The 23358-nt window shown below is 57.0% G+C and overlaps 3 protein-coding genes across 3 annotated transcripts; 1 reads left to right on the forward strand and 2 right to left on the reverse strand.

Annotated features, from left to right (window-relative positions):
- Positions 1–534: 534 nt before the first annotated feature.
- Positions 535–5218, reverse strand: DDA1 (DET1 and DDB1 associated 1). The gene is made up of 5 exons (XM_084220992.1): positions 5175–5218; positions 4014–4094; positions 2961–3012; positions 2564–2625; positions 535–785 (listed from the first exon to the last, which is right to left on the reverse strand). The coding sequence occupies exons 1-5, from the start codon at positions 5175–5177 to the stop codon at positions 675–677; spliced, it is 309 nt and encodes a 102-aa protein (XP_084077118.1). The 5' UTR covers positions 5178–5218; the 3' UTR covers positions 535–674.
- Positions 5219–5666: 448 nt separating this feature from the next.
- On the reverse strand, positions 5667–6300 carry MRPL34 (mitochondrial ribosomal protein L34; the record flags this gene model as incomplete). Its single annotated transcript, XM_084221116.1, has 2 exons — positions 5667–6132; positions 6224–6300. The coding sequence occupies 2 exons, from the start codon at positions 6298–6300 to the stop codon at positions 5862–5864; spliced, it is 348 nt and encodes a 115-aa protein (XP_084077242.1). The 3' UTR covers positions 5667–5861.
- A 6799-nt stretch (positions 6301–13099) lies between these two features.
- Positions 13100–23230, forward strand: ABHD8 (abhydrolase domain containing 8; the record flags this gene model as incomplete). The annotated part of the gene is made up of 5 exons (XM_084220940.1): positions 13100–13746; positions 18488–18612; positions 19599–19671; positions 21031–21247; positions 22763–23230. The coding sequence occupies 5 exons, from the start codon at positions 13100–13102 to the stop codon at positions 22910–22912; spliced, it is 1212 nt and encodes a 403-aa protein (XP_084077066.1). The 3' UTR covers positions 22913–23230.
- Positions 23231–23358: the final 128 nt, after the last annotated feature.

Consider the following 23358-nt stretch of genomic DNA (forward strand, 5'->3'; position numbering starts at 1 on the left):
TTTTATAAGAAGGAGATGTGGGGAATCCCAGGAAAAAGGGAATTTTGGGAATAAATCCCAGGAAAAGTGGATTTTTGGGAATAAATCCCAGGAAAAAAGGGAATTTTGGGAATGAATCCCAGGAAAAAGGGAATTTTGGGAATAAATCCCAGGAAAAAGGGAATTTTGGGAATAAATCCCAGGAAAAAAGGGAATTTTGGGAATAAATCCCAGGAAAAGGGGAATTTTGGGAATGAATCACAGGAAAAGGGGAATTTTGGGGATAAATCCCAGGAAAAAGGGAAATTTGGGAATAAATCCCAGGAAAAATGGATTTTTTTGGGAATGAGGTGTGGAAGAAAGGGGGGATTTTTTTGGAAAATTAGGAATTCTGGGATAACTCAGGGAACAACACCCAGAAATCCCATGAAAAAAAAGGTGAATTTTTTAGGGGAAAATTAGGAATTCTGGGATAATCCCATAAAAAAAAAAAACCAGGAATTTTTAGGAATCAACCCCCACCCCCCTTCCCCCCCTTCTCCATAAAAACCCCATAAATACAAACCAAAAACCAGGCACCAGGCAAATCCCAAATAAATAGGGCGGATCCTGGGAATTCCCAGCGGCTCAGGGAAGGTGAAGGGAGCAAAAAAAAAGCGGGAAAAGCTTTGGGAATTCCGGAATTCCCGGGATTTTTAAGTGTCCTCGGTCATGTCCTGGCTGCCGGTCCGGGCGATTTTGCGCGGCGGCGCCGAGTTCTCCCCCTCCAGCTCGCCCTGCTCCTGCTCCCGCTTCTTGGCCGCATTCTGCAAGGAGGGGCGGGCGGTTCCGGAAGGTTCCGGAAGGTTCCGGGGGGTTCCGGGGATTCCAGGGGGTTTTAGGGGCAATTCCAGGGGGTTTAAGGGGGTTCCAGGGGATTTTAGGGGGATTTAAGGGGATTTCAGGGGGATTTTAGGGGGATTTGAGGGGATTTAAGGAGGTTCCAGAAGGTTCCAGGGGGGATTTCAGGGGGTTCCAGAAGGTTCTAGGGGATTTAAGGGGATTTCAGGGGGGTTCCAAAGGGATTTTAGGGGGATTCCAGGGGATTTAAGGAGGTTCCAGAAGGTTCCAGGGGTAATTTCAGGGGGTTCCAGGGGATTTCTAAGGGATTTCAGAGGGACTCCAGGGAATTTTAGGGGAAATTCTAAGGGATTTTAGGGGGTTCTGGGGGAATTTCAGGGGATTTTAGGGGAATTCCAGGGGATTTCAGAGGGTTCCAGGAGGTTCCAGGGGATTTCCAAGGGATTTTAGGGGGATTTCAGGGAATTTTAGGAGGATTCCAGGGGGATGCCAGGGAATTTTAAGGGGATTCCAGGGGGTTCCAGGGGATTTTAGGGGGTTTCCAAAGGGATTTTAAGGGGATTCCAGGGGATTTAAGGAGGTTCCAGAAGGTTCCAGGGGATTTTATGGGATTCAAGGGGGTTCCAGGGGATTTCTAAGGGATTTCAGGGACATTCCAGGGAATTTTAGGGGGATTCTAAGGGATTTTAGGGGGTTCTGGGGGATTTCAGGGGGATTCTGAGGGATTTTAAGGGCAATTCCAGGGGATTTCAGGGGGTGCAAGGGAATTTCTAAGGGATTTTAGGGGAACTCCAGGGAATTTTAGGGGGATTCCAGGGGATTTAAGGGGATTCCAGGAAGTTCCAGGGGCAATTCCAGGGGATTTCAGGGGGTTCCAGGAGGTTCCAGGGTACTTTTAAGGGATTTTAGGAGGATTTCAGGGAATTTCAGGGGGATTTAAGGGAATTTCAGGGGGGTTCCAGGGAAATTGTAAGGGATTTTAGGGGGTTCTGAGGGATTTCAGGGGGTTCCAGGTGATTTTAGGGGATTTCAGGAGGTTCCAGGGACAATTTCAGGGGATTTCAGGGGGTTCCAGGTGATTTTAGGGGGATTCCAGGGGATTTAAGGGAATTCAAGGGGGTTCCAGGGGGATTCCAGGGGATTTCTAAGGGATTTTAGGGGGACTCCAAGGGATTTCTGGGGGATTCCAGGGAATTTAAGGGGGATTTAAGAAGGTTCCAGAGGATTTTAGGGGGATTTCAGGGGATTTTAGGGGGGTTCCAGGGAGATTCTAAGGGATTTTAGGGGGTTCTGGGGGATTCCAAGAGGTTCCAGGGGATTTTAGGGGCAATTCCAGGAGATTTAAGGGGGTTCCAGGAGGTTCCAGGGAATTTCTAAGGGATTTTAGGGCATTCTAAGGGATTCCAGAGGGTTCCAGGGGGGTTCCAGGGGCAATTTCACCGGGAACTCCACAGGGAATTCCAGGGCCCACTCCCACCATGAGGATCCCCGGTGTTCCCCCACGCTGGAATCCCCAAATCCCAAAATTCCCAAACCCCAGGATCCCCAAATCCCAAAATTCCCAAACCCCACCATTCCCACATCCCAGAATTCCCAAACCATTCCCAAATTCCCAACCCAAACCCCCCCTCAATCCCAATTTTCCCTCATTTCCAGGGCCAGAACCACCCCAAGATTCCCTGCCTGGAATTCCACCATTCCCAAATTCCCAAAAAAACCGGGAATTCCGGATCCCAAAATTCACCTTTTTGTCCCACTGCTGGTGGAGGTAGCGCAGGAGGATGTTTGTCTTCTCTGTCACAATAACTGGGAACGATTCCAGGGGAAAAAAATTCCAGGTTTTAGGAGGATTTAGGAGGAAAAATTGGGAATTGTTGGGGGGAAAATTGGGAATAAAGAAGGGAAAAAATGGGAATGAATAAAGGGGGAAAATGGGAATGATTAGAGGGAAAAATGGGAATTAAAAGGGGGAAATGGGAATTTAAAAAAAAGGAAAATTGGGAATTGAAAAAGAGAAAATTGGGAATTAAAAAAGGGAAAATTGGGAATTGAGAAAGGGAAAATTGGGAATTAAGAGTGGGAATATTGGGAATTGAGAGTGGGAATGTTGGGAATGAGGAGGTTTTCCCAGGATAACTCACTCTGTTCCGAGGGGAATTCTCTGGTGGGCAAATACACCGAGGGCCGGCGGTTCTGGAACGGGAACGGGGAAGAAACTCAGGGGTGGGAATGGGGAAATCTGGGATTTGGGAATTGTAGGATTTGGGGATTCTGGGATTTGGGAATTCAAAGATTGGGGAATTCAAAGATTGGGGAATTCCAGGACTTGGGAGTTTGAAGATTTGGGAACTCCAGGATCTGGGAACTTTGGGATTTGGGAACTCCAGGATTTGGGAATTTTGGGATCTGGGAATTCCAGGATTTGGGAATTCCGGTATCTGGGAATGCCAAGATTTGGGAATTCTGGGATTTGGGAACTCGAAGATTTGGGAACTCCAGGATCTGGGAATTCTGGGAATTTTGGGATTTGGGAACTCAAAGATTTGGGAATTCCGGGATTAGGGAATTCTGGGATCTGGGAATTCCAAGATTTGGGAATTCCAAGATCTGGGAATTCTGGGATCTGGGAATTCTGGGATCTGGGAATTTGGGGATTTGGGAATTCCGGGATCTGGGAATTCTGGGATTTGGGAACTGCAGGATTTGGGAATTCCAAGATCTGGGAATTCTGGGATCTGGGAACTCCAGGATCTGGGTAATTCTGAGATTTGGGAATTCCGCGGTCTGGGAACTGCAGGATCTGGGAATTCTGGAATTTGGGAATTCCAGGATTGGGGAACTCTGGTACTGTGGAACTCCAAGATCTGGGAATTGCCAGGACTGGGGAACTCCAGGATTAGGGAACACTGGGATTAGGGAATTCTGGGATTAGGGAATTCCGGGATTGGGGAACACCGGGATTGGGGAATTCCAGGATTTGGGAACTACAGGATTAGGGAATTCTGGGATTGGGGAATTCCAGGATTTGGGAACTGCAGGATTGGGGAATTCCAGGATTGGGGAATTATGGATTTTGGGAACTGCAGGATTAGGGAATTCTGGGATTGGGGAATTCCAGGATTTGGGAACTGCAGGATTAGGGAATCCCGGGATTCTGGGGAACTCCGGGATTCAGGGGTTGGCCCGGCACTCACGGAAGCCTTGCAGACGGAATCCGCATGGAACCTGCTGAAGTTGCTCTTGTTGTACACCGGGAGCCCCTTCAGGAAATCTGCCTGGGGAGCCACAATTCCCAAAAATCCCCTCAGGGAACGGGCAGGGACAGCCCAGGGAGCCCCAGGGAGCCAACTCCAGGGGAAATTCCCGGGATTTGGGCAGCTCCAAACTTTCCTTCCCCAGGTCAAATTCCCAGGGTGATCCCAAGGCTGTGACCCCTCAGCCCCCCCCCCCAAAAACCAAATGGTTCAGCCTTACTTTAGTGTGATCCCTCACCCCCCTAAAACGAATGGTTCAGCCTCATTTTAGGGGGTCCCATCACCTTGGGGTGCCCCCCATAACACAAATGGTTCAGTCCCCACTTTAGGGCGATCCCTAACCCCCTCCATAAAACAAATGGTTCAGCCCAACATTAAGTTACCCCCCCCCCACCCAAAGAAGTGGTTCAGCCCCATTTTAGGGTGAACCCCCTGAACCCCCCCATCAAACAAATGGTTCTGCCCAATTTTAGGGTGTACCCCTGAACCCCCCCATCCCAAACAAATGGTTCAGCCCCCCTTAGGGTGCCCCCGACCCATATTGGGGTGCTCTGACCTCACCCCAAAGCCCCCAAAAACCCCAAACCCGCCCTGGGGCTCCCCAAAAACCCCAAACCCCACAAACCCCGCTCTGGGGCTCCCCAAACCCGCCCTGGTGCTCCCCAAAAACCCCAAACCCCCCAACCCTGCCCTGGGGTGCTCCCCAAATCCCCCAAACCCCACCCTGGGGCTCCCCAAACCCCCCAAACCCCTCCCTGGGGCTCCCCAAATCCCACAAACCCCACAAACCCCCCAAACCCCTCCCTGGGGCCCCCCAAACCCGCCCTGGGGCCCCTCCTCATCCCCAGCTCCCCCGCAGCCCGCCCGGGGCTCCCCTCACCGCCTCCCCTGAGGGCGGGAACCCCTCACACCCCTCACGCTCCCTCAGCCCCGTCGCCCCCGCCCAGGCCGCGGCGGGCGCGGGCCCTACAAGCCGGAAGCGACCTCGGCGCCGCCGCTGCGGTACCGGGAAGGCCGCGGGCGGCGCGGCGGGGCCCGGGAGCCGCGGGCGGGGCGCTGAGGGCGGCGCGGGGCCGCCATAGCGGCGGGGGGCTCACGTACCATCTTCGCCGCCACCAGCCGGGAGGAGCCGCCCCGGCCCGCCCACTGCGATGGCCGCCCGCCTCGTGCGCGCCGATTGGCCCGCGCCGCTGAAGGCGGCGTTTCTATTGGACGCCGCGCCTGTCAATCATCGACGGGAAGGTTGGGTTGAGGCAGGAAGTGCCCGCGCGGAAGGGCGGGGCGGGTGCAGCGCGGGAGGACCCGGATGGAGCGCGGCGCGGGGCGTGATGGGAGTTGTAGTTTGGGTGGCGAGTCCGCTCGTTAATTAAGGGGCGGCTCCAATTATTTAATTAATTCGCGGCGCGGGGAGAAGGAGGAGAATTCCTTCCGTATATCCCATCCCGGAGGTGATGCTAGAATCAGGGTGGGGCAGGAGTGAAGAAAACCTGAATTCCACCCCTAATTCCGCACCCTCATCCTTCCCGAGAACGCACCAGGCGCCCCCTCCTCATTAATTTCCCACCCTAATTAACGCAGGCGACACGCTGGGGGGGGGATTTCAACACACTCCGCATTCCCACGTTTATAAACAAATAAAATTTTAAAAAAACTTGGGATAAACGCATGGAAAAAGCGAGGATAATTTAACAACCGAAGCAGCAGCCGCGCCCCAAACCCCCTGAGGGGCACGGAGCGACAGGGCCGGGCGGGCTCATCCCGAATTCCCGCAGAATTCCCGGGGTTCCCTCAGTGGCTGAGGGATTTCCGGCCCTTCAGCATCCGCCGCAGGATCACGGCGACCCCGCCGGGAGTTCTGATCCGTTTGATCCAGCCGTGAGTTTTCTTCCGCTTCCAGTTGTTGGGCTGGTACTCGTTCCCCCGGCATTTCCCACGGATCTGTCGGAAATTCCACGCCGGGACCGGGACGCGGCAGAGAACGGCGGCGTTGGAAGCGCCGGGGAGAGGCTCCGGAGCGTTCGGGAGCAGCGGGAAGGGAAAACCGCGCAGCAGGGAAAAGCTTGGGGGAAATGAAAGCAGAACAAGGAGTGAGGAGAGGGAAATAAAGGATAAATTTGGGATTTGAAGGTCGGGATTTCCCCTCCCGGTACCTGCGGCCCCGGGCCCGCGCCCACACCGCGGCCAGCGCCGCCATTTTGCTCCGCCCGCCAACAACGCCGCCTCCCATTGGCTCCGTGCTCCTAGCCAATCACAGCCGGCGCTGCGCCGCAAAGGCTGATGGGAGTTGTAGTTCCCTATGGGGGTCGTGGCGGGGTTACCATGGCAACGGCGCCACTGCGGCCTTGTCGCCTCGGGGGCTGTCGGTTGTCCCCCAGGATGTCGCGACAGGGCCACGAAGCCACTCGCAGTGCCTGAAAGGGCTCCAGGAGGGCAGAGGGATGGAGGGAGAGGAGCCAGGGAGAGGATTTGGGATGGGGAAAGGGAGATTTGGGGGGGATTTGGGGAGGGGGTCCCAGGAGAGGTGGGAGCAGCCTGGGACGGGCCAGGATGGGACCGGGGGGGATTTCAGGTCCTCCCCAGGCAGAGAATTCCAGAATTTTCCTTGTCAGGATCGATCCCAGCCCAAAAGCAGGAACAGCTCCGGGGTTTTTCCCTCCCTTGGCCCAGCAGGAATGGGGACCAAAATCCGGGAAAATGAACCCAAAACTCGGCCCTGGTTTGGTGTTCGGCCTCCTGGGGGTGGCAGCGACACCAGCCTGGCACTGCCACACGTGTGACAGGCTGGTGGCATTGCCACCCTCGCCCCACAGTGGCACCGACCCCTCCCTCCTGCCACCTCTGTCCCCTCCCTGCTGTCCCCCCGGCTGTCCCTGCCCCTCGTGGTGTCCATCACCCCCTGTCCATCTGTCCGTCTGTCCCTGTCCCTCTGTCCCTGCCCCTCGTGGTGTCCATCACCCCCTGTCCCCTCTGTCCGTCTGTCCCTGTCCCTCTGTCCCTGCCCCTCGTGGTGTCCATCACCTTCTGTCCCCTGTCCGTCTGTCCCTGTCCCTCTGTCCCTGCCCCTCGTGGTGTCCATCACCCCCTGTCCACTCTGTCCGTCTGTCCCTGTCCCCATCCCTGTTCCCATCCCTGTCACTGTCCCTCTGTCCCTCTGTCCCTTTCTCCTCTGTGCCCTTGTCCCTCTGTCCCTCCATCCCTGTCCCCTCTGTCTGCCTGTCCCCTGTCCGTCTGTCCCTGTCCCTCTGTCCCTCTGTTCCCCGGTCCCTGTGTCCCTCTGTCCCTGTCCCTCTGGCCCCATCCCTGTTCATCTGTCCGTCTGTCCGTCTGTCCCTCTGTCCCTCTGTCCCTCTGTCCCTCTGTCTCCCTGTCCTTCTGTCCCCCTGTCCATCTGTCTCTGTCCCTGTCCACCTGTCCCTTTGTCCCTCTGTCCCTCTGTCCCCCCATCCCTGTCACCTCTGTCCCTCTGTCTGCCTGTCCACCTCTCTCTGTCCTTCTGTCCGTCTGTCTGTCCCTCCGTCCCTGTCCCTCTGTCCCCCTGTCCCCTGTCCACCTGTCTCTGTCCCTGTCCCCTCTGTCCCTCTGTCCCTCTGTCCCCCTGTCCCTCTGTCCTTCTGTCCCTCTGTACTCCTGTCCCTCTGTCCCTTTGTCCCTCTGTCCCTCTGTCCCCCTGTCCCCCCATCCCTGTCCTTCTGTCCCTTTGTCCCTCTGTCCCTCTGTCCGTCTGTCCCCCGTCCGTTTGTCCCTGTCCCTCTGTCCCCTCTGTCCTTCTGTCCCTCTGTCCCCATCCCTGTCCCCCCATCCCTGTATCCCTGTCTGTCTGTCCCTCTGTCCCTTTGTCCCTCTGTCCCCCATCCCTGTCCCTCTATCCCCCTGTCCCCAGCCCGTCCGTCCGTCCGTCTGTCCGTCCGTCACGCCGGTCCCGCCCCCCGCCCCTCTCGGGGCTTTTCCTTTTCCATGGCGACCGCTCCAAGGACGAGCCGGGAGCGCGCCCGGCCCGCGGGGCCGCGGGGCCGATCCGGGCCGGTCCGAGCCGTTCCCGGCGGGGGCTGAGGCCGCCCCGAGCTCCCGGACATCGCCTCCCGCCCCCCGAAACCCCAAAAAAATCGGGATTTTCACCGCCCCTCCGCCGGGAATCCTGCGGAATTCCATCATCCGCGCCGGGGATTTTCCGCAATTCCAGGATTTGCGCCGGGAATTTTCCGCAATTCCAGGATTTGCACCGGGAATTTTGCGCAATTCCAGCATTTTCACCAAGAATTTTTTGGAATTCCAGCATTTGCACTGGGAACTCGGCGGAATTCCAGGATTTGCAGCGGGAATTTTGTGGAATTCCAGGGTTTGCAGCGGGGATCCTGCGCAATTCCCGGATTTTTTCCCTCGTCCCGCATCCCCGGGGCCATCCATGAGGTGAGCGGCGCTTTTCCAACCCCCGCGGGGCTGCGGGAATGTCCTGGCGGCCCCGCTGGGGGTGACCCCAAAATGCGGGAATTTTTCCCAAAAATCTGGGATGCGAGGGGGGGGTTGGGATGTCGCGGGGCAGAGAGGAGCCGGGAAAAACCGGGAAAAACCGGGAAAAACCGGGAAAAGCCGGGATTTGTGCAGGTGAGGCGGGGAGGGGGGGATGGAGGGGAATTATCCTGGAAACCCGGCTCGGGGAAAAGCTTCCTTCGTTCCTTCCTTCCTTCGTTCCTTCCTTCCTTCGTTCCTTCCTTCCTCCCCCCGTGATGCAACGGCGGGGAAGGATTGCTGGGGGAGGGGAGGGGGAGAGGGGTCCGATCCCGCTGGAATTTCGGCTGGAATTTCAGGAAAACCTGCCCGAGGTGAGGGAGAGGCTGGGCTGGTTGCAGAGCCTGATTCCCACCCCAGATCCCAAATCCTGATTCCAAATCCTGATTCCAAATCCTGATCCCAAACCCTGATCCCAGCCCCAGATCCCAAATCCTGATCCCAACCCCAGATCCCAAACCCTGATCCCAAACCCTGATCCCAAAGGCTCCTGATTCCAAACCCAGGTTCTGAACCTTGAGCCCAACCCCGATCCCAACCCCAGATCCCAAACCCTGATCCCAAACCCCGATCCCAACCCCAGATCCCAAACCCCAATCCCAAACCCTGATCCTAAACCCCAATCCCAACCCCTGATCCCGAGTCCCCGCTGCCATTCCCGGTGCCAGGATCCCAAGGCAGGATCCCTTGGCCAGATCCCGCCGTTCCCACCTCGTTTTCCATTCCCAGCCTTACATAACAGGCACAGGATTCCCGAAATCCTGAATTTCCAAATTCCCAAAATCCTGAATTCCCGCATTCCCAGATTCCCTAAATCCCAAATTCCCCAAATCCTGAATTCCCAAATTCCCAGATTCCCTAAATCCCGAATTCCCCAAATCCTGAATTCCCAAATTCCCAGATTCCCTAAATCCCGAATTCCCCAAATCCTGAATTCCTGAAATCCCAAATTCCTGAATTCCTGAATTCCCAGATTCCTGAACTCTCAGCTCCCCAGATCCCAGATTCCCAGATTCCTGTATCCCCAGATTCCTGAATTCATTCCCCATTTCCCAGATTCCTGGATTCCTGAATTCCTGAATTCCCAAATTCCTGAACTCCCAGATTCCCAGATCCCAGATTCCTGATTCCCCAGATTCCTGTATCCTCAGATTCCCAGATTCCCGAATTAATTCCCCATTTCCCAGATTCCCGGGTTCCCAAATTCCTGAATTCCCAGATTCCTGAACTCAGAGATTCCCAGATCCCAGATTCCCAGATTCCTGAACTCCCAGATCCCAGATTCCCAGATTCCTGTGCCCCCAGATTCCCAGATTCCCAGATTCCCAGATTCATTCCCCATTTCCCAGATTCCCGTATTCCCGAATTCCTGAATTCCCAGATTCCTGAACTCCCAGATTCCCAGATTCCTGGATTCCTGAACTCCCAATTCCCAGATTCCCAGATCCCAGATTCCCAGATTCCTGAATTCCCAGATTCCCAAACTCCCAGATCCCAGATTCCTGTACCCCCAGATTCCCAGATTCCCGAATTCATTCCCCATTTCCCAGATTCCCAGATTCCCGGATTCCCAGATTCCCAAATTCATTCCCCATTTCCCAGATTCCCAGATTCCTGAACTCCCAGATCCCAGATTCCCAGATTCCTGTACCCCCAGATTCTCGGATTCCCAAATTCATTCCCAGATTCCCAGATTCCCGGATTCCCGGATTCCTGGGATCCCTCGGGCAGCCGGAGCGGGGCTGGGATGGAGCCGGGTTGGGATAATCCCCCCCCCCCCATCCCGTTTCCATGGCAACCGGCGCCATTCCCGCCTTCCCGCATCCATCGGGATCCTGCTCCAGCCTTTCCTCCCTGGATCTTCCGGGCACGGAGGGCGGGGGAGGTGGGAGACGGGATCCAGTGATCCGGGAATCTGGGAATTCAGGGATCTGGGAATTCGGGAGTCTGGGGATCTGGGAATTTGGGAATTTGGGGGTCTGGGATCTGGGAATTCAGGGATCTGGGGATTCGGGGATCTGGGGATTCAGGAATCCAGGGTCTGGGAATCTGGGAACCCAGGGATTCAGGGATATGGGATCTGGGAATCTGGGGATTGAGGAATTCAGAATCCAGGAATTCAGGGGATCCAGGATCTGGGAATCTGGGATTCTGGGAACCCAGGGATCCGGGGATATGGGAATCCAGGATCTGGGAATCTGGGGATTCAGGAATCCAGAAATTCTGGGGATCCAGGATCTGGGAATTTGGGGATCTGGGGATTCAGGAATCCAGGATCTGGGAATCTGGAAATCCAGGGATCCGGGGATATGGAAATCCAGGATCTGGGAATCTGGGGATTCAGGAATCCAGAATCCAGGAATTCAGGAATCTGGGGATCTGGGAATTTGGGGATCTGGGGATCTGGGAATTTGGGGATCTGGGGATTCGGGAATCCAGGGTTTGGGAATCTGGGGATTGAGGAATCCAGAATACAGAAATTCTGGGGATTCAGGATCTGGGAATCTGGGAATTTGGGGATCTGGGGATTCAGGAATATGGGGATCTGGGAATCCAGGAACCCAGGAATCCAGGGAACTGGGATCCTGCAGGAATGGGAACTGGAATCCTGATCCCACAGGAATGGGAACTGGGATCAGGATCGCACAGAGATGGGAACTGGGATCAGGATCCCCCAGGAATGGGATCAGGATCCCACAGGGATGGGATCTGGGATCAGGATCCTGCAGGAATGGGATCAGGATCCCCTAGGAATGGGAACTGGGATCCCCCAGGGATGGGATCAGGATCCTGCAGGGATGGGATCAGGATCCCTTAGGAATGGGATCAGGATCCCCCAGGGATGGGAACTGGGATCTCTCAGGGATGGGATCAGGATCAGGATCCCCCAGGGATGGGATCAGGATCCCCCAGAATGGGATCAGGATCCCCCAGAATGGGATCAGGATCCTGCAGGGATGGGATCAGGATCCCGCAGGGATGGATCAGGATCCCCCAGGGATGGGATCAGGATCCCCCAGGGATGGGATCAGGATCCCCCAGGATCAGGCCCAGCTCCGCTCTCTCCTCCCGCCGCCATCAATAATTCACCGTGCTCGTTTCCCCTCCGCCACAATTAACCCCTTCCCCACCTCCCTGCCCCCATTCCCACCAGCTTTTCCCTGGATATTCCCAAAATCCCAAGATTTCAACTCCAGGAACAGCAGGGATGATCCCAAACCCCCCATTCCTTGCTTTAATTTGTGGAGAGATTTTAATTAAATTTTAATTCCCACCTCTCAGCCCTGTTTATATTTAATGGGATAAATATTTCAATTTTATGGGATAAATAATGAATCCCCAGGGCTGGAGCTTCCCTGTGCTCCACATTTATTGGGAAAAGGGAATTTTTCTCTTTTCCAAGCATTGTGATTCAGGGCTTGGGGACAGGGATGTGACCCAGAAAAAAAAGCAGGATGAGGAATTTTCCATGTTTTTCCCAGGTTTTCCATATTTTCCCACATTTTCCCAACATTTTCCCACATTTTCCAGGGAATCACAATGCTGACCAGCATCACTGACAGGTCCCCAGCTGCTGGAATCGGGGCTGAATCCCTATTTTCCACATTTTTCCAAGTTTTCCCCCATTTTTTCACTTTTTAACCCCCATTTCCCCCCATTTCCCCCTCATTCCCCCCAGTTTTCCCCATTTCCCAGGCATCACCATGCTGACCAGCACCACCAGCATGTTCCCATTTCCTGGAATTAGGACTAAATCCCATTTCCCCCCATTTTCCCCATTTTCCCCTTTCCCCAGGCATTATCACCGTGCTGACCAGCATCACCGACAGGTTCCCATTCCCTGGAATTAGGATTAAATCCCATTTTCCCCCATTTTCCCAATTTTTCCCCAATTCCCCCCAATTTCCCCCAGGCATCACCATGCTGACCAGCACCATCACCATGTTCCAATTTCCTGGAATCAGGACTAAATCCCAATTTTCCCAATTTTCCCCCAATTTTCCCCATTTTTCCCCATTTTCTCCTTTTCCCAGACATCACCACCATGCTGACCAGCATGTTCCCATTCCCTGGAATCAGGACTAAATCCCATTTTTCCCCATTTTCCCCATTTTCCCCATTTTTACCATTTCCCCTCAATTTCCCCCAGGCATCACCACGCTGACCATCAGGTTCCCATTCCCTGGAATTAGGATTAAATCCCAATTTTCCCCAATTTTCTCCTTCCCCAGGCATCCCCACAATGCTGACCAGCAGGGTCCCATTCCCTGAAATCAGGATTAAATCCCAATTTCCCCATTTCCCCCCAATTTCCCCATTTTCCCCCATTTTCCCCATTTCCCAGGCATCCCCATCATGCTGACCAGCAGGTTCCCATTCCCTGGAATTAGGACTAAATCCCATTTTTCCCCTTTCCCAGACATCCCCACCATGCTGACCAGCAGGTTCCCATTCCCTGGAATTATGATTAAATCCCAATTTCCCCATTTTCCCCCCAATTTCCCCCAGGCATCCCCACCATGCTGACCACCATCACCGACGGCTTCCTCTGCTGCCTCCTGGGCAAGACCCCCAACTCCGTGGCACCTCTGGACAGCGTCGAATCCCGCGACGGCTTCACCTTCCTGGAGGTCAAACCCGGCCGCGTCCTGCGCGTCCGCCACGCCGTCCCGGATCGCCCGGATCGCCCGGATCCCCCCGGATCCTCCCCGCAGCGCGGCGCCGTGCGCTGCCAGCGCCGCATCACGCTCTACCGCAACGGGCAGCTGCTGATCGAGAACCTGGGCGATGCCGAGCGCCGTCCCGAGCCCGACGGTAACGGGGAACCGGCGGCGGCCGAGCCCGGCAAGCGGCGGAAGCGCAAACCCAAGCGGGTGGTGACGGTGGATTGCAAGAAGCGCATCACCAGCTGCAAGGGCACGCACGGGGACGTGGTGCTGTTCTTCATCCACGGCGTGGGAGGTTCTTTGGATATCTGGAAGGAGCAGTTGGAGTTTTTTTCCAAGCTGGGTTACGAGGTGGTGGCGCCGGATCTGGCGGGGCACGGCTGCAGCTCGGCGCCGCCCGTGGCGGCCGCGTACACGTTCTACGCGCTGGCCGAGGATATGAGGGTGGTGTTCAAGCGTTACGCCAAGAAGAGGAACATCCTCATCGGGCATTCCTATGGGTAAGGGGCTGGGATCATCCTGGGAAATGGGAATGGGCACAAATTCCGTGTGTAGGGTTCCCATTCTGGGGAGTTTGTCTCATTTATTTTGGGATTTGGAGGTCCTGAATCCTTGGGGCATTTTCAAGAGTTATGCCAAGCAAAGGAACATCCTCATCGGGCATTCCTATGGGTAAGGGAGCTGGGATCATCCTGGGAAATGGGAATGGACACAAATCCCACGTTTGAGGGGTGTGGGGTTCCTGTTTTGGGGGGTTTGTCCCATTTCTTCTGGAATTTGGAGGTCCTGAATCCTTGGGGCGTGTTCAAGCGTTACGCCAAGAAGAGGAACATCCTCATCGGGCATTCCTATGGGTAAGGGAGCTGGGAATGGGGTGGGATCATCCCAGGAAATGGGAATGGACACAAATCCCAGGTTTGAGGCGGGTAGGATTCCCATTCTGGGGGGTTTGTCCCATTTATTTTGGGATTTAGAGGTCCTGAATCCTTGGGGCGTTATGTCAAGAAGAGGAACATCCTCATCGGGCACTCCTACGGGTAAGGGGCTGGGAATGGGGTGAGATCATCCCAGGAAATGGGAATGGGCACAAATCCCAGGTTTGAGGGGTGTGGGGTTCCCATTTTGGGGATTTGTCCCACTTATTTTGGGATTTGGAGCTCCAGAATCCTTGGGGCGTGTTCAAGCGCTATGCCAAGAAGAGGAACATCCTCATCGGGCATTCCTACGGGTAAGGGGCTGGGAATGGGGTGGGATCATCCCAGGAAATGGGAATGGGCACAAATCCCAGGTTTGAGGGGTGTAGGGTTTCCGTTTTGGGGGGTTTGTCCTGTTTATTTTGGGATTTGGAGCTCCAGAATCCTTGGGGCGTTATGTCAAGAAGAGGAACATCCTCATCGGGCATTCCTACGGGTAAGGGGCTGGGAATGGGGTGGGATCATCCTGGGAAATGGGAATGGACACAAATCCCAGGTTTGAGGGGTGTGGGGTTCCTGTTTTGGGATTTTCCTGGGATTTGGAGCTCTAGAATCCTTGGGGCGTGTTCAAGTGCTATGGCAAGCAAAGGAACATCCTCATTGGGCATTCCTACGGGTAAGGGGGCTGGGATCATCCTGGGAAATGGGAATGGACACAAATCCCAGGTTTGAGGGGTGTAGGGTTCCCGTTTTGGGATTTTCCTGGGATTTGGAGCTCCAGAATCCTTGGGGTTTGTTCAAGCGTTACGCCAAGAAGAGGAACATCCTCATCGGGCATTCCTACGGGTAAGGGGGTGGGATCATCCTGTGAAATGGGAATGGGCACAAATCCCAGGTTTGAGGGGTGTGGGGTTCCCGTTTTGGGGGGTTTTTCCCATTTTTGTCCCATTTCTTCTGGGATTTGGAGCTCTAGAATCTTTGGGGCATGTTCAAGCGCTACACGAAGAAGAGGAACATCCTCATTGGGCATTCCTATGGGTAAGGGAGCTGGGATCATCCTGGGAAATGGGATTGGGCACAAATCCCAGGTTTGAGGGGTGTGGGGTTCACGTTTTGGGGGGTTTGTCCCATTTCTTCTGGGATTTGGAGCTCCAGAATCAATGGGGCGTGTTCAAGCGCTACACCAAGAAGAGGAACATCCTCATCGGGCATTCCTATGGGTAAGGGAGCTGGGATCATCCTGGAAAATGGGAATGGGCACAAATTCCATGTGTAGGGTTCCCATTCTGGGGGATTTGTCCCATTTATTTTGGGATTTGGAGCTCCAGAATCTTTGGGGCGTTATGTCAAGAAGAGGAACATCCTCATTGGGCACTCCTATGGGTAAGGGGCTGGGAATGGGGTGGGATCATCCTGGGAAATGAGAATGGGCACAAATCCCAGGTTTGAGGGGTGTAGAGTTCCCATTTTGGGGGGTTTGTCCCGTTTATTCTGGGATTTGGAACTTCAGAATCCTTGGGTTGTGTTCAAGTGCTACACCAAGAAGAGGAACATCCTCATCGGGGATTCCTACGGGTAAGGGAGCTGGGAATGGGGTGGGATCATCCAGGAAATGGGAATGGACACAAATCCCAGGTTTGAAGGGTGTGGGGTTCCTGTTTTGGGGGGTTTCTCCCATTTATTCTGGGATTTGGAGCTCCAGAATCCTTGGGGTTTGTTCAAGCGTTACGCCAAGAAGAGGAACATCCTCATCGGGCACTCCTACGGGTAAGGGGCTGGGATCATCCTGGGAAATGGGAATGGACACAAATCCCAGGTTTGAGGTGGGTGGGGTTCTCATTTTTATCCAATTTCTCCCAGTTTTATCCAATTTATCCCATTTTCCTCCCTTTTATCCCATTTTTATCCCATTTCTCCCATTTTTATCCCATTTTTATCCCATTTATCCCATTTATATCCTATTTTTATCCCATTTATCCCATTTCTATCCCATTTATCCCATTTCTATCCCATTTCTATCCTATTTTTATCCCATTTATCCCATTTCTATCCCATTTATCCCATTTCTATCCCATTTCTATGCCATTTTTCTCTCATTTATCCCATTTTTCTCTCATTTATCCCATTTTTCTCCCATTTATCCCATTTTTATCCCATTTCTATCCCGTTTCTCAGGGGGTTCAGAGCTCCTGAGTGCCCTTGGGGTGGGCACCACCCCGGAGCCCAGCTAATCCCGGGACTATAAATAGGCTAAGCCGGGATTAGGGCCCCTGATTAGGTGCAGACTAAGGAGGGAGCCGGGGCCGGATCCAGCCTGGGGGGCACCGGGGGGGCCCCAAATCCTGCCCTGAAAGGGTCTGGGGACTCTGCCCAACCCCCCCAAATGTGGGGGGCTGCTGGAGCCGTGGGGTGGGGTGGGGAGAGAGAGGAAAATCCAGTCGTGACCTGAGGGACAGTGACAGGGTGGGACAGGGACGGGCAGGGACAGCTTGGCAGGGGCAGGGAGGTGGCAGGGACTGGGACAGGGACACCCTGGCATGGGCAGGGACAGCTTGGCAGGGGCAGGGACATGGGACATGGCAGGGAGACCTTGGCATGGGACAGGGACACCTTGGCATGGGCAGGGATGTGGGACATGGACAGGGACATGGGACAGGGACACCCTGGCATGGGCAAGGATGTGGGACATGGCAGGGACACCTTGGCATGGGCAGGGACATTGGAAGGGACATGGCAGGGACATGGGCAGGGACACCTTGGCATGGGCAGGGACATGGGACATGGACAGGGACATGGACAAGGACACCCTGGCATGGACAGGGACACCTTGGCAGGGGCAGGGACATGGGCAGGGACAGGGACATGGGCAGGGACACCTTGGCAGGGGCAGGGACATGGACAGGGACATGGGCAGGGACACCCTGGCATGGGCAGGGATGTGGCAGGGACCTGGGCAGGGACACTTTGGCATGGGCAGGGACACAGCAGGGACATGGGACATGGGATATGGGACATGGCAGGGACACCTTGGCATGGGCAGGGACATGGCAGGGACAGCTTGGCAGGGGCAGGGACATGGGACATGGGACAGGGACAGGGACATGGGCAGGGACATGGCATGGGCTGGGACATGGGACATAGCAGGGACATGGGACACGGCAGGGACACCTTGGATGGACATGGGACACCCTCCACTGTCCCAGGGTGCCCCAAGGGACACTGCCAGGGTGGCACAGGGCCATGGGACACCTCCCACTGTCCCAGGGTGCCCCAAGGGACACTGCCAGGGTGGCACAGGGACATGGGACACCTCCCACTGTCCCAGGGTGCCCCAAGGGACACTGCCAGGGTGACACAGGGACATGGGACACCTCCCACTGTCCCAGGGTGCCCCAAGGGACACTGCCAGGGTGGCACAGGGACATGGGACACCCTCCACTGTCCCAGGGTGCCCCAAGGGACACTGCCAGGGTGGCACAGGGACATGGGACACCTTCACCTGTCCCAGCCCTGCTGCCCCCAGCCCGTCCCTGCCACGCTGGCACCCAGTGTCCCCTTGTCCCCTCCAAGTGTCCCTCTGCGCCCTCCTGGCACAGGAGTGCCACCTGTACGAGGTGATCAATCAATAGAATTAATATAATTAATATAATTAGCATAATTAATAATTAAAATAGGGACAGCCAACCACTCCACGGTTATTTTTAACCCTTTCAGGGTTTCCTTCTGAGTGTTCCTGGCTCACCAGTGCCCCGAGCTGGCACCTGTATGAGGTGATCAATCAATAGAATTAATATAATTAGTGTAATTAATAATTAAAATAGGAACAGCCAGTGACTGCACGGTTATTTTTAACCCTTTCAGGATTTTCTTCTGCATATTCCTGGCTCATGAGTGCCCCGAGCTGGCACACAAAGCGATTACACTCAATACAATTAATACAATTAGTATAATAATTAAAATAATAATTAAAATAATTAAAAAGCCAACACCTCTGTGGTTATTTTTAACCCTTTCAGGGTGTCCTTCTGCACGTTCCTGGCTCATAAGTCTCATAAGTGCCCCAAGCTGGCACCTGTATGAGGTGATCAATCAATATAATTAATATAATTAGTGTAATTAATAATTAAAATAGGGACAGCCAACCCCTGCACGGTTATTTTTAACCCTTTCAGGATTTCCTTCTGCATATTCCTGGCTCATGAGTGCCCCGAGCTGGTGCACAGAGCGATCACACTCAACACAATTAATACAATTAGTATAATAATTAAAATCATAATTAAAATAATTAAAAAGCCAACACCTCCGTGGTTGTTTTTAACCCTTTCAGGGTGTCCTTCTGCACCTTCCTGGCCCACGAGTACCCCGAGCTGGTGCACAAGGTGATCATGATCAACGGGGGCGGCCCCACGGCGCTGGAGCCCAGCCTGTGCTCCATCTTCAACCTGCCGCCCTGTGTGCTGCACTGCCTGAGCCCCTGCCTGGCCTGGAGCTTCCTCAAGTGAGTGACAGCCTGGGGACAGTGTCCTGTGCCACCCCCGGGTCACCCTGGCACTGCCACTGCCGAGGGAGGGGACACTTTAGGGGTCTGGGGGGCTCCCTGTGTCCCCGTGTGTGCTGCACTGCCTGAGCCCCTGCCTGGCCTGGAGCTTCCTCAAGTGAGTGACCACTGCCACCACGGGGTCCTGTGCCACCCAGGGGGTGTCCTGTGCCACCCAGGGGTCACCCTGGCACTGCCACTGCCAAGGGAGGGGACACTTTGGGGGTCTGGGGGCTCCCTGTGCCCCCCTGTGTGCTGCACTGCCTGAGCTGTGGCTGGCCTGGAGCTTCCTCAAGTGAGTGACAGCCTGGGGACAGTGTCCTGTGCCACCCTGAGGGGTGTCCTGTGTCACCCACGGGCGTCCTGTGCCACCCACGGGTCATCCTGGCACTGCCACTGCCAAGGGAGGGGACGCTTTGGGGGTCTGGGGGCTCCTTGTGCCCCCCTGTGTGCTGCACTGCCTGTCCCCCTGTGTGCCCTTCCTCAAGTGAGTGACAGCCTGGGGACAGGCTCCTGTGCCACCCAGAGGTGTCCTGTGCCACCCACGGGGGTCCTGTGCCACCCCCGGGTCAGCTTGGCACTTTGGGGGTCTGGGGGCTCCCTGTGTCCCCCCCTGTGTGCTGCACTGCCTGAGCCCCTGCCTGGCCTGGAGCTTCCTCAAGTGAGTGACAGCCTGGGGACAGTGTCCTGTGCCACCCAGGGGTCACCCTGGCACTGCCACTGCCGAGGGAGGGGACACTTTGGGGGTCTGGGGGCTCCCTGTGCCCCCCCGTGTGTGCTGCACTGCCTGAGCTGTGGCTGGCCTGGAGTTTCCTCAAGTGAGTGACAGCCTGGGGACAGTGTCCTGTGCCACCCCCGGGTCACCCTGGCACTGCCACTGCCGAGGGAGGGGACACTTTAGGGGTCTGGGGGCTCCCTGTGTCCCCGTGTGTGCTGCACTGCCTGAGCCCCTGCCTGGCCTGGAGCTTCCTCAAGTGAGTGACAGCCTGGGGACAGTGTCCTGTGCCACCCTGAGGGGGGTCCTGTGCCACCCCCAGGGTCCTGTGCCACCCTGAGGGGTGCTGTGCCACCCACGGGTCACCCTGGCACTGCCACTGCCGAGGGAGGGGACACTTTAGGGGTCTGGGGGGCTCCCTGTGTCCCCCTGTGTGCTGCACTGCCTGAGCCCCTGCCTGGCCTGGAGCTTCCTCAAGTGAGTGACCACTGCCACCACGGGGTCCTGTGCCACCCAGGGGGTGTCCTGTGCCACCCAGGGGTCACCCCTGGTACTGCCACTGCCAAGGGAGGGGACACTTTGGGGGTCTGGGGGCTCCCTGTGCCCCCCTGTGTGCTGCACTGCCTGAGCTGTGGCTGGCCTGGAGCTTCCTCAAGTGAGTGACAGCCCGGGGACAGTGTCCTGTGCCACCCTGAGGGGGGTCCTGTGCCACCCAGGGGGGTCCTGTGCCACCCACGGGTCATCCTGGCACTGCCACTGCCGAGGGAGGGGACACTTTGGGGGTTTGGGGGCTCCCTGTGCCCCCCTGTGTGTGCTGCACTGCCTGTCCCCCTGTGTGCCCTTCCTCAAGTGAGTGACAGCCTGGGGACAGGGTCCTGTGCCACCCAGGGGGGTCCTGTGTCACCCAGGGGGGTCCTGTGCCACCCTGAGGGGTCCTGTGCCACCCACGGGTCACCCTGGTGTGCCACCCCGAGGGAGGTGACAGAGTGGCTTTGGGGGGCTGGAATGTCCTGCCACCTCTCAGATGACTCATGCCAGCAGTGCCACTGCTGAGGGAGGGGACAAAGTGGCTTTTGGGCGCCAGGTTGGTCTTGTGCCACCCCTCAGGGCGTTCACCCTGCTGTGCCACCCCCAGGGAGGTGACAGAGGGTGGCTTTTGAGGGACTGGAATCTCCTGCCACCACCCAAGGGCTCACCCTGGCACTGCCACTGCTGAGGGAAGGGACAAAGTGGCTTTTGGGGGCCAGGGTGGTCTTGTGCCACCCCTCAGGGCGTTCACCCTGGCACTGCCACCCTGAGGGAGGTGACAGAGTGGCTTATGAGGGACTGGAGGGCTGGGGCTCACCCTGGCACTGCCACCCCCAGGGAGGTGACAGAGTGGCTTTTGGGGGCCAGGGTAGTCTTGTGCCACCTCTCAGGGCGTTCACCCTGCTGTGCCACCCCCAGGGAGGTGACAGAGTGGCTTTTGGGGGCCAGGGTGGTCTTGTGCCACCCCTCAGGGCATTCACCCTGGTGTGCCACCCCAAGGGAGGTGACAGTGATTTTATGAGGGGCTGTGCCGCTCCCCCCTTACCGCCAACCCCCAAATTCGAGCCTAACCCCTTTCCCCCCGTGCCAGGGCCGGCTTTGCCCGCCAAGGTGCCAAGGAGAAGCAGCTGCTGAAGGAGGGCAACGCCTTCAACGTGTCGTCCTTCGTGCTGAGGGCCACCATGAGCGGGCAGTACTGGCCCGAGGGGGACGAGCTGTACCACGCCGAGCTGGCCGTGCCCGTGCTGCTGGTGCACGGCATGCACGACAGGTTCGTGCCCATCGAGGAGGACCAGAGGATGGCAGAGGTACGGGTGGCACCGCCACCGGGGGGGCTGGGGGTTGTGGCATCTCCCCTGAAATAGGGGGGGTTGTGGTGGGGTGGGGAGGGAGGGAGGGGGGAATTGTGTGGTGGAACAAGGGGCAGTGGCAGGGTGGTATGGCAGGGGACAGGGACACCCTGGCATGGACAGGGACATGACAGGGACACTGACAGGGACATGATAGGGACATTGACAGGGACACCTTGCATGGGCAGAGACATGGCAGGGACATGGGCAGGGACATGGGACATGGCAGGGACATGGGCAGGGACACCTTGGCATGGACAGGGACAGCTTGGCATGGGCAGGGACACCTTGGCATGGGCAGGGACAGGGGACATGGCAGGGACATGGGACATGGCAGGGACATGGCAGGGACACATTGGCATGGGCAGGGACATGGGACATGCCAGGGACATGAACAGGGACACCTTGGCACAGGCAGGGACATGGGACAGGGACACCCTGGCGTGGACAGGGACAGCTTGGCATGGGCAGGGACATGGGACATGGCAGGGACATGGACAGGGACACCTTGGCATGGGCAGGGATGTGGCAGGGACGTGGGCAGGGACACCTTGGCATGGGCAGGGACATGGGACATGGCAGGGACATGGGCAGGGACACCTTGGCATGGACAGGGACATGGGACATGGCAGGGACAAGGGACAGGGACACCTTGGCATGGGCAGGGATGTGGCAGGGACATTGACAGGGACACCTTGGCATGGGCAGGGACATGGGACATGGCAGGGACATGGGCAGGGACATGACAGGGACATTGACAGGGACACCCTGGCATGGGCAGGGACATGGGACATGGCAGGGACATGGGCAGGGACACCTTGGCATGGGCAGGGACACTTTGGCACGGGCAGGGATGTGGCAGGGACATTGACAGGGACACCTTGGCACGGACAGGGACATGACAGGGACATGGGACATGGCCGGGACATGGACAGGGACACCTTGGCATGGGCAGGGATGTGGCAGGGACATTGACAGGGACACCTTGGCATGGACAGGGACAGCTTGGCATGGAAATGGGACAATTTCCACTGTCCCAAGGTGCTCCAAGGGGCACTGCCAGGGGTGGCACAGGGACATGGGACAGGGACACTTCCCACTGTCACAGGGTGCTCCGAGGGACAGTTCCAGTTCTAGGGATGGCACAGGGACAGGGTGTGGCAGGGACACCTTGGCATGGGCAGGGACATGGCAGGGACACCCTGGCATGGACAGGGACACCTTGGCATGGACAGGGACATGGCAGGGACACCTTGGCATGGACAGGGACACCTTGGCATGGGCAGGGACACCCTCCACTGTCCCCGGGTGCTCCCAGCCCTGCCAGGGACACTGGGAGGGGACAAAGTGTCTTGGGGGGGGGGGGGGCTGGGGCTCATCCTGTCACCGCCACTCACCAGGGAGGGGACAGAGTGGCGTTTGGGGACTCGTGCCACCCCTGGGGGGGTCTCACGGTGTCGCTGCCGCCCGCAGATCCTGCTGATCGCCTTCCTGAAGGTGATCGACGAGGGCAGCCACATGGTGATGCTGGAGTGCCCCGACACGGTGAACACGCTGCTGCACGAGTTCGTCCTCTGGGAGCCCGACACGCCCGCGGCCCGCGGCGACGGCGACACCGAATGAGGGCCGGCGACACGCGGGGACAGCGGGCTGGCTGCTCCCGCGGCGGAGGCGGAGCGCGGAGCGGGCTCGGCCCGGCCGCCAGCGCCGTTTGTGCCCCGGGGCCGAGCGAGGAGGAACCCCCGGGCTGCGATGGCAGCGCCGGGAGAGGAGCGCGGCAGTGCCGGGGACAGCGGGGACACGGCTCGGCCTGTCCCCAACCCCGACAGGACAGCGGGGACACGGCTCGGACGGTCCCCAACCCCGACAGGACAGCGGGGACACGGCTCGGCCGGTCCCCAACCCCGACAGGACAGCGGGGACACGGCTCGGACGGTCCCCAAACCCCGACAGGACAGCGGGGACACGGCACAGCTTGTCCCCAAACCCCGGGGACACGGCACGGCCGGTCCCCAACCCCCGGACTTGTCACAGCCGGTCCCCAAACCCCGGGGACAGCGGGGACACGG

The sequence above is a fragment of the Fringilla coelebs genome (genome assembly GCF_963513975.1).
Source record: "Fringilla coelebs genome assembly, chromosome: 24".
In the NCBI taxonomy this organism is placed as follows: Eukaryota; Metazoa; Chordata; class Aves; order Passeriformes; family Fringillidae; genus Fringilla; species Fringilla coelebs.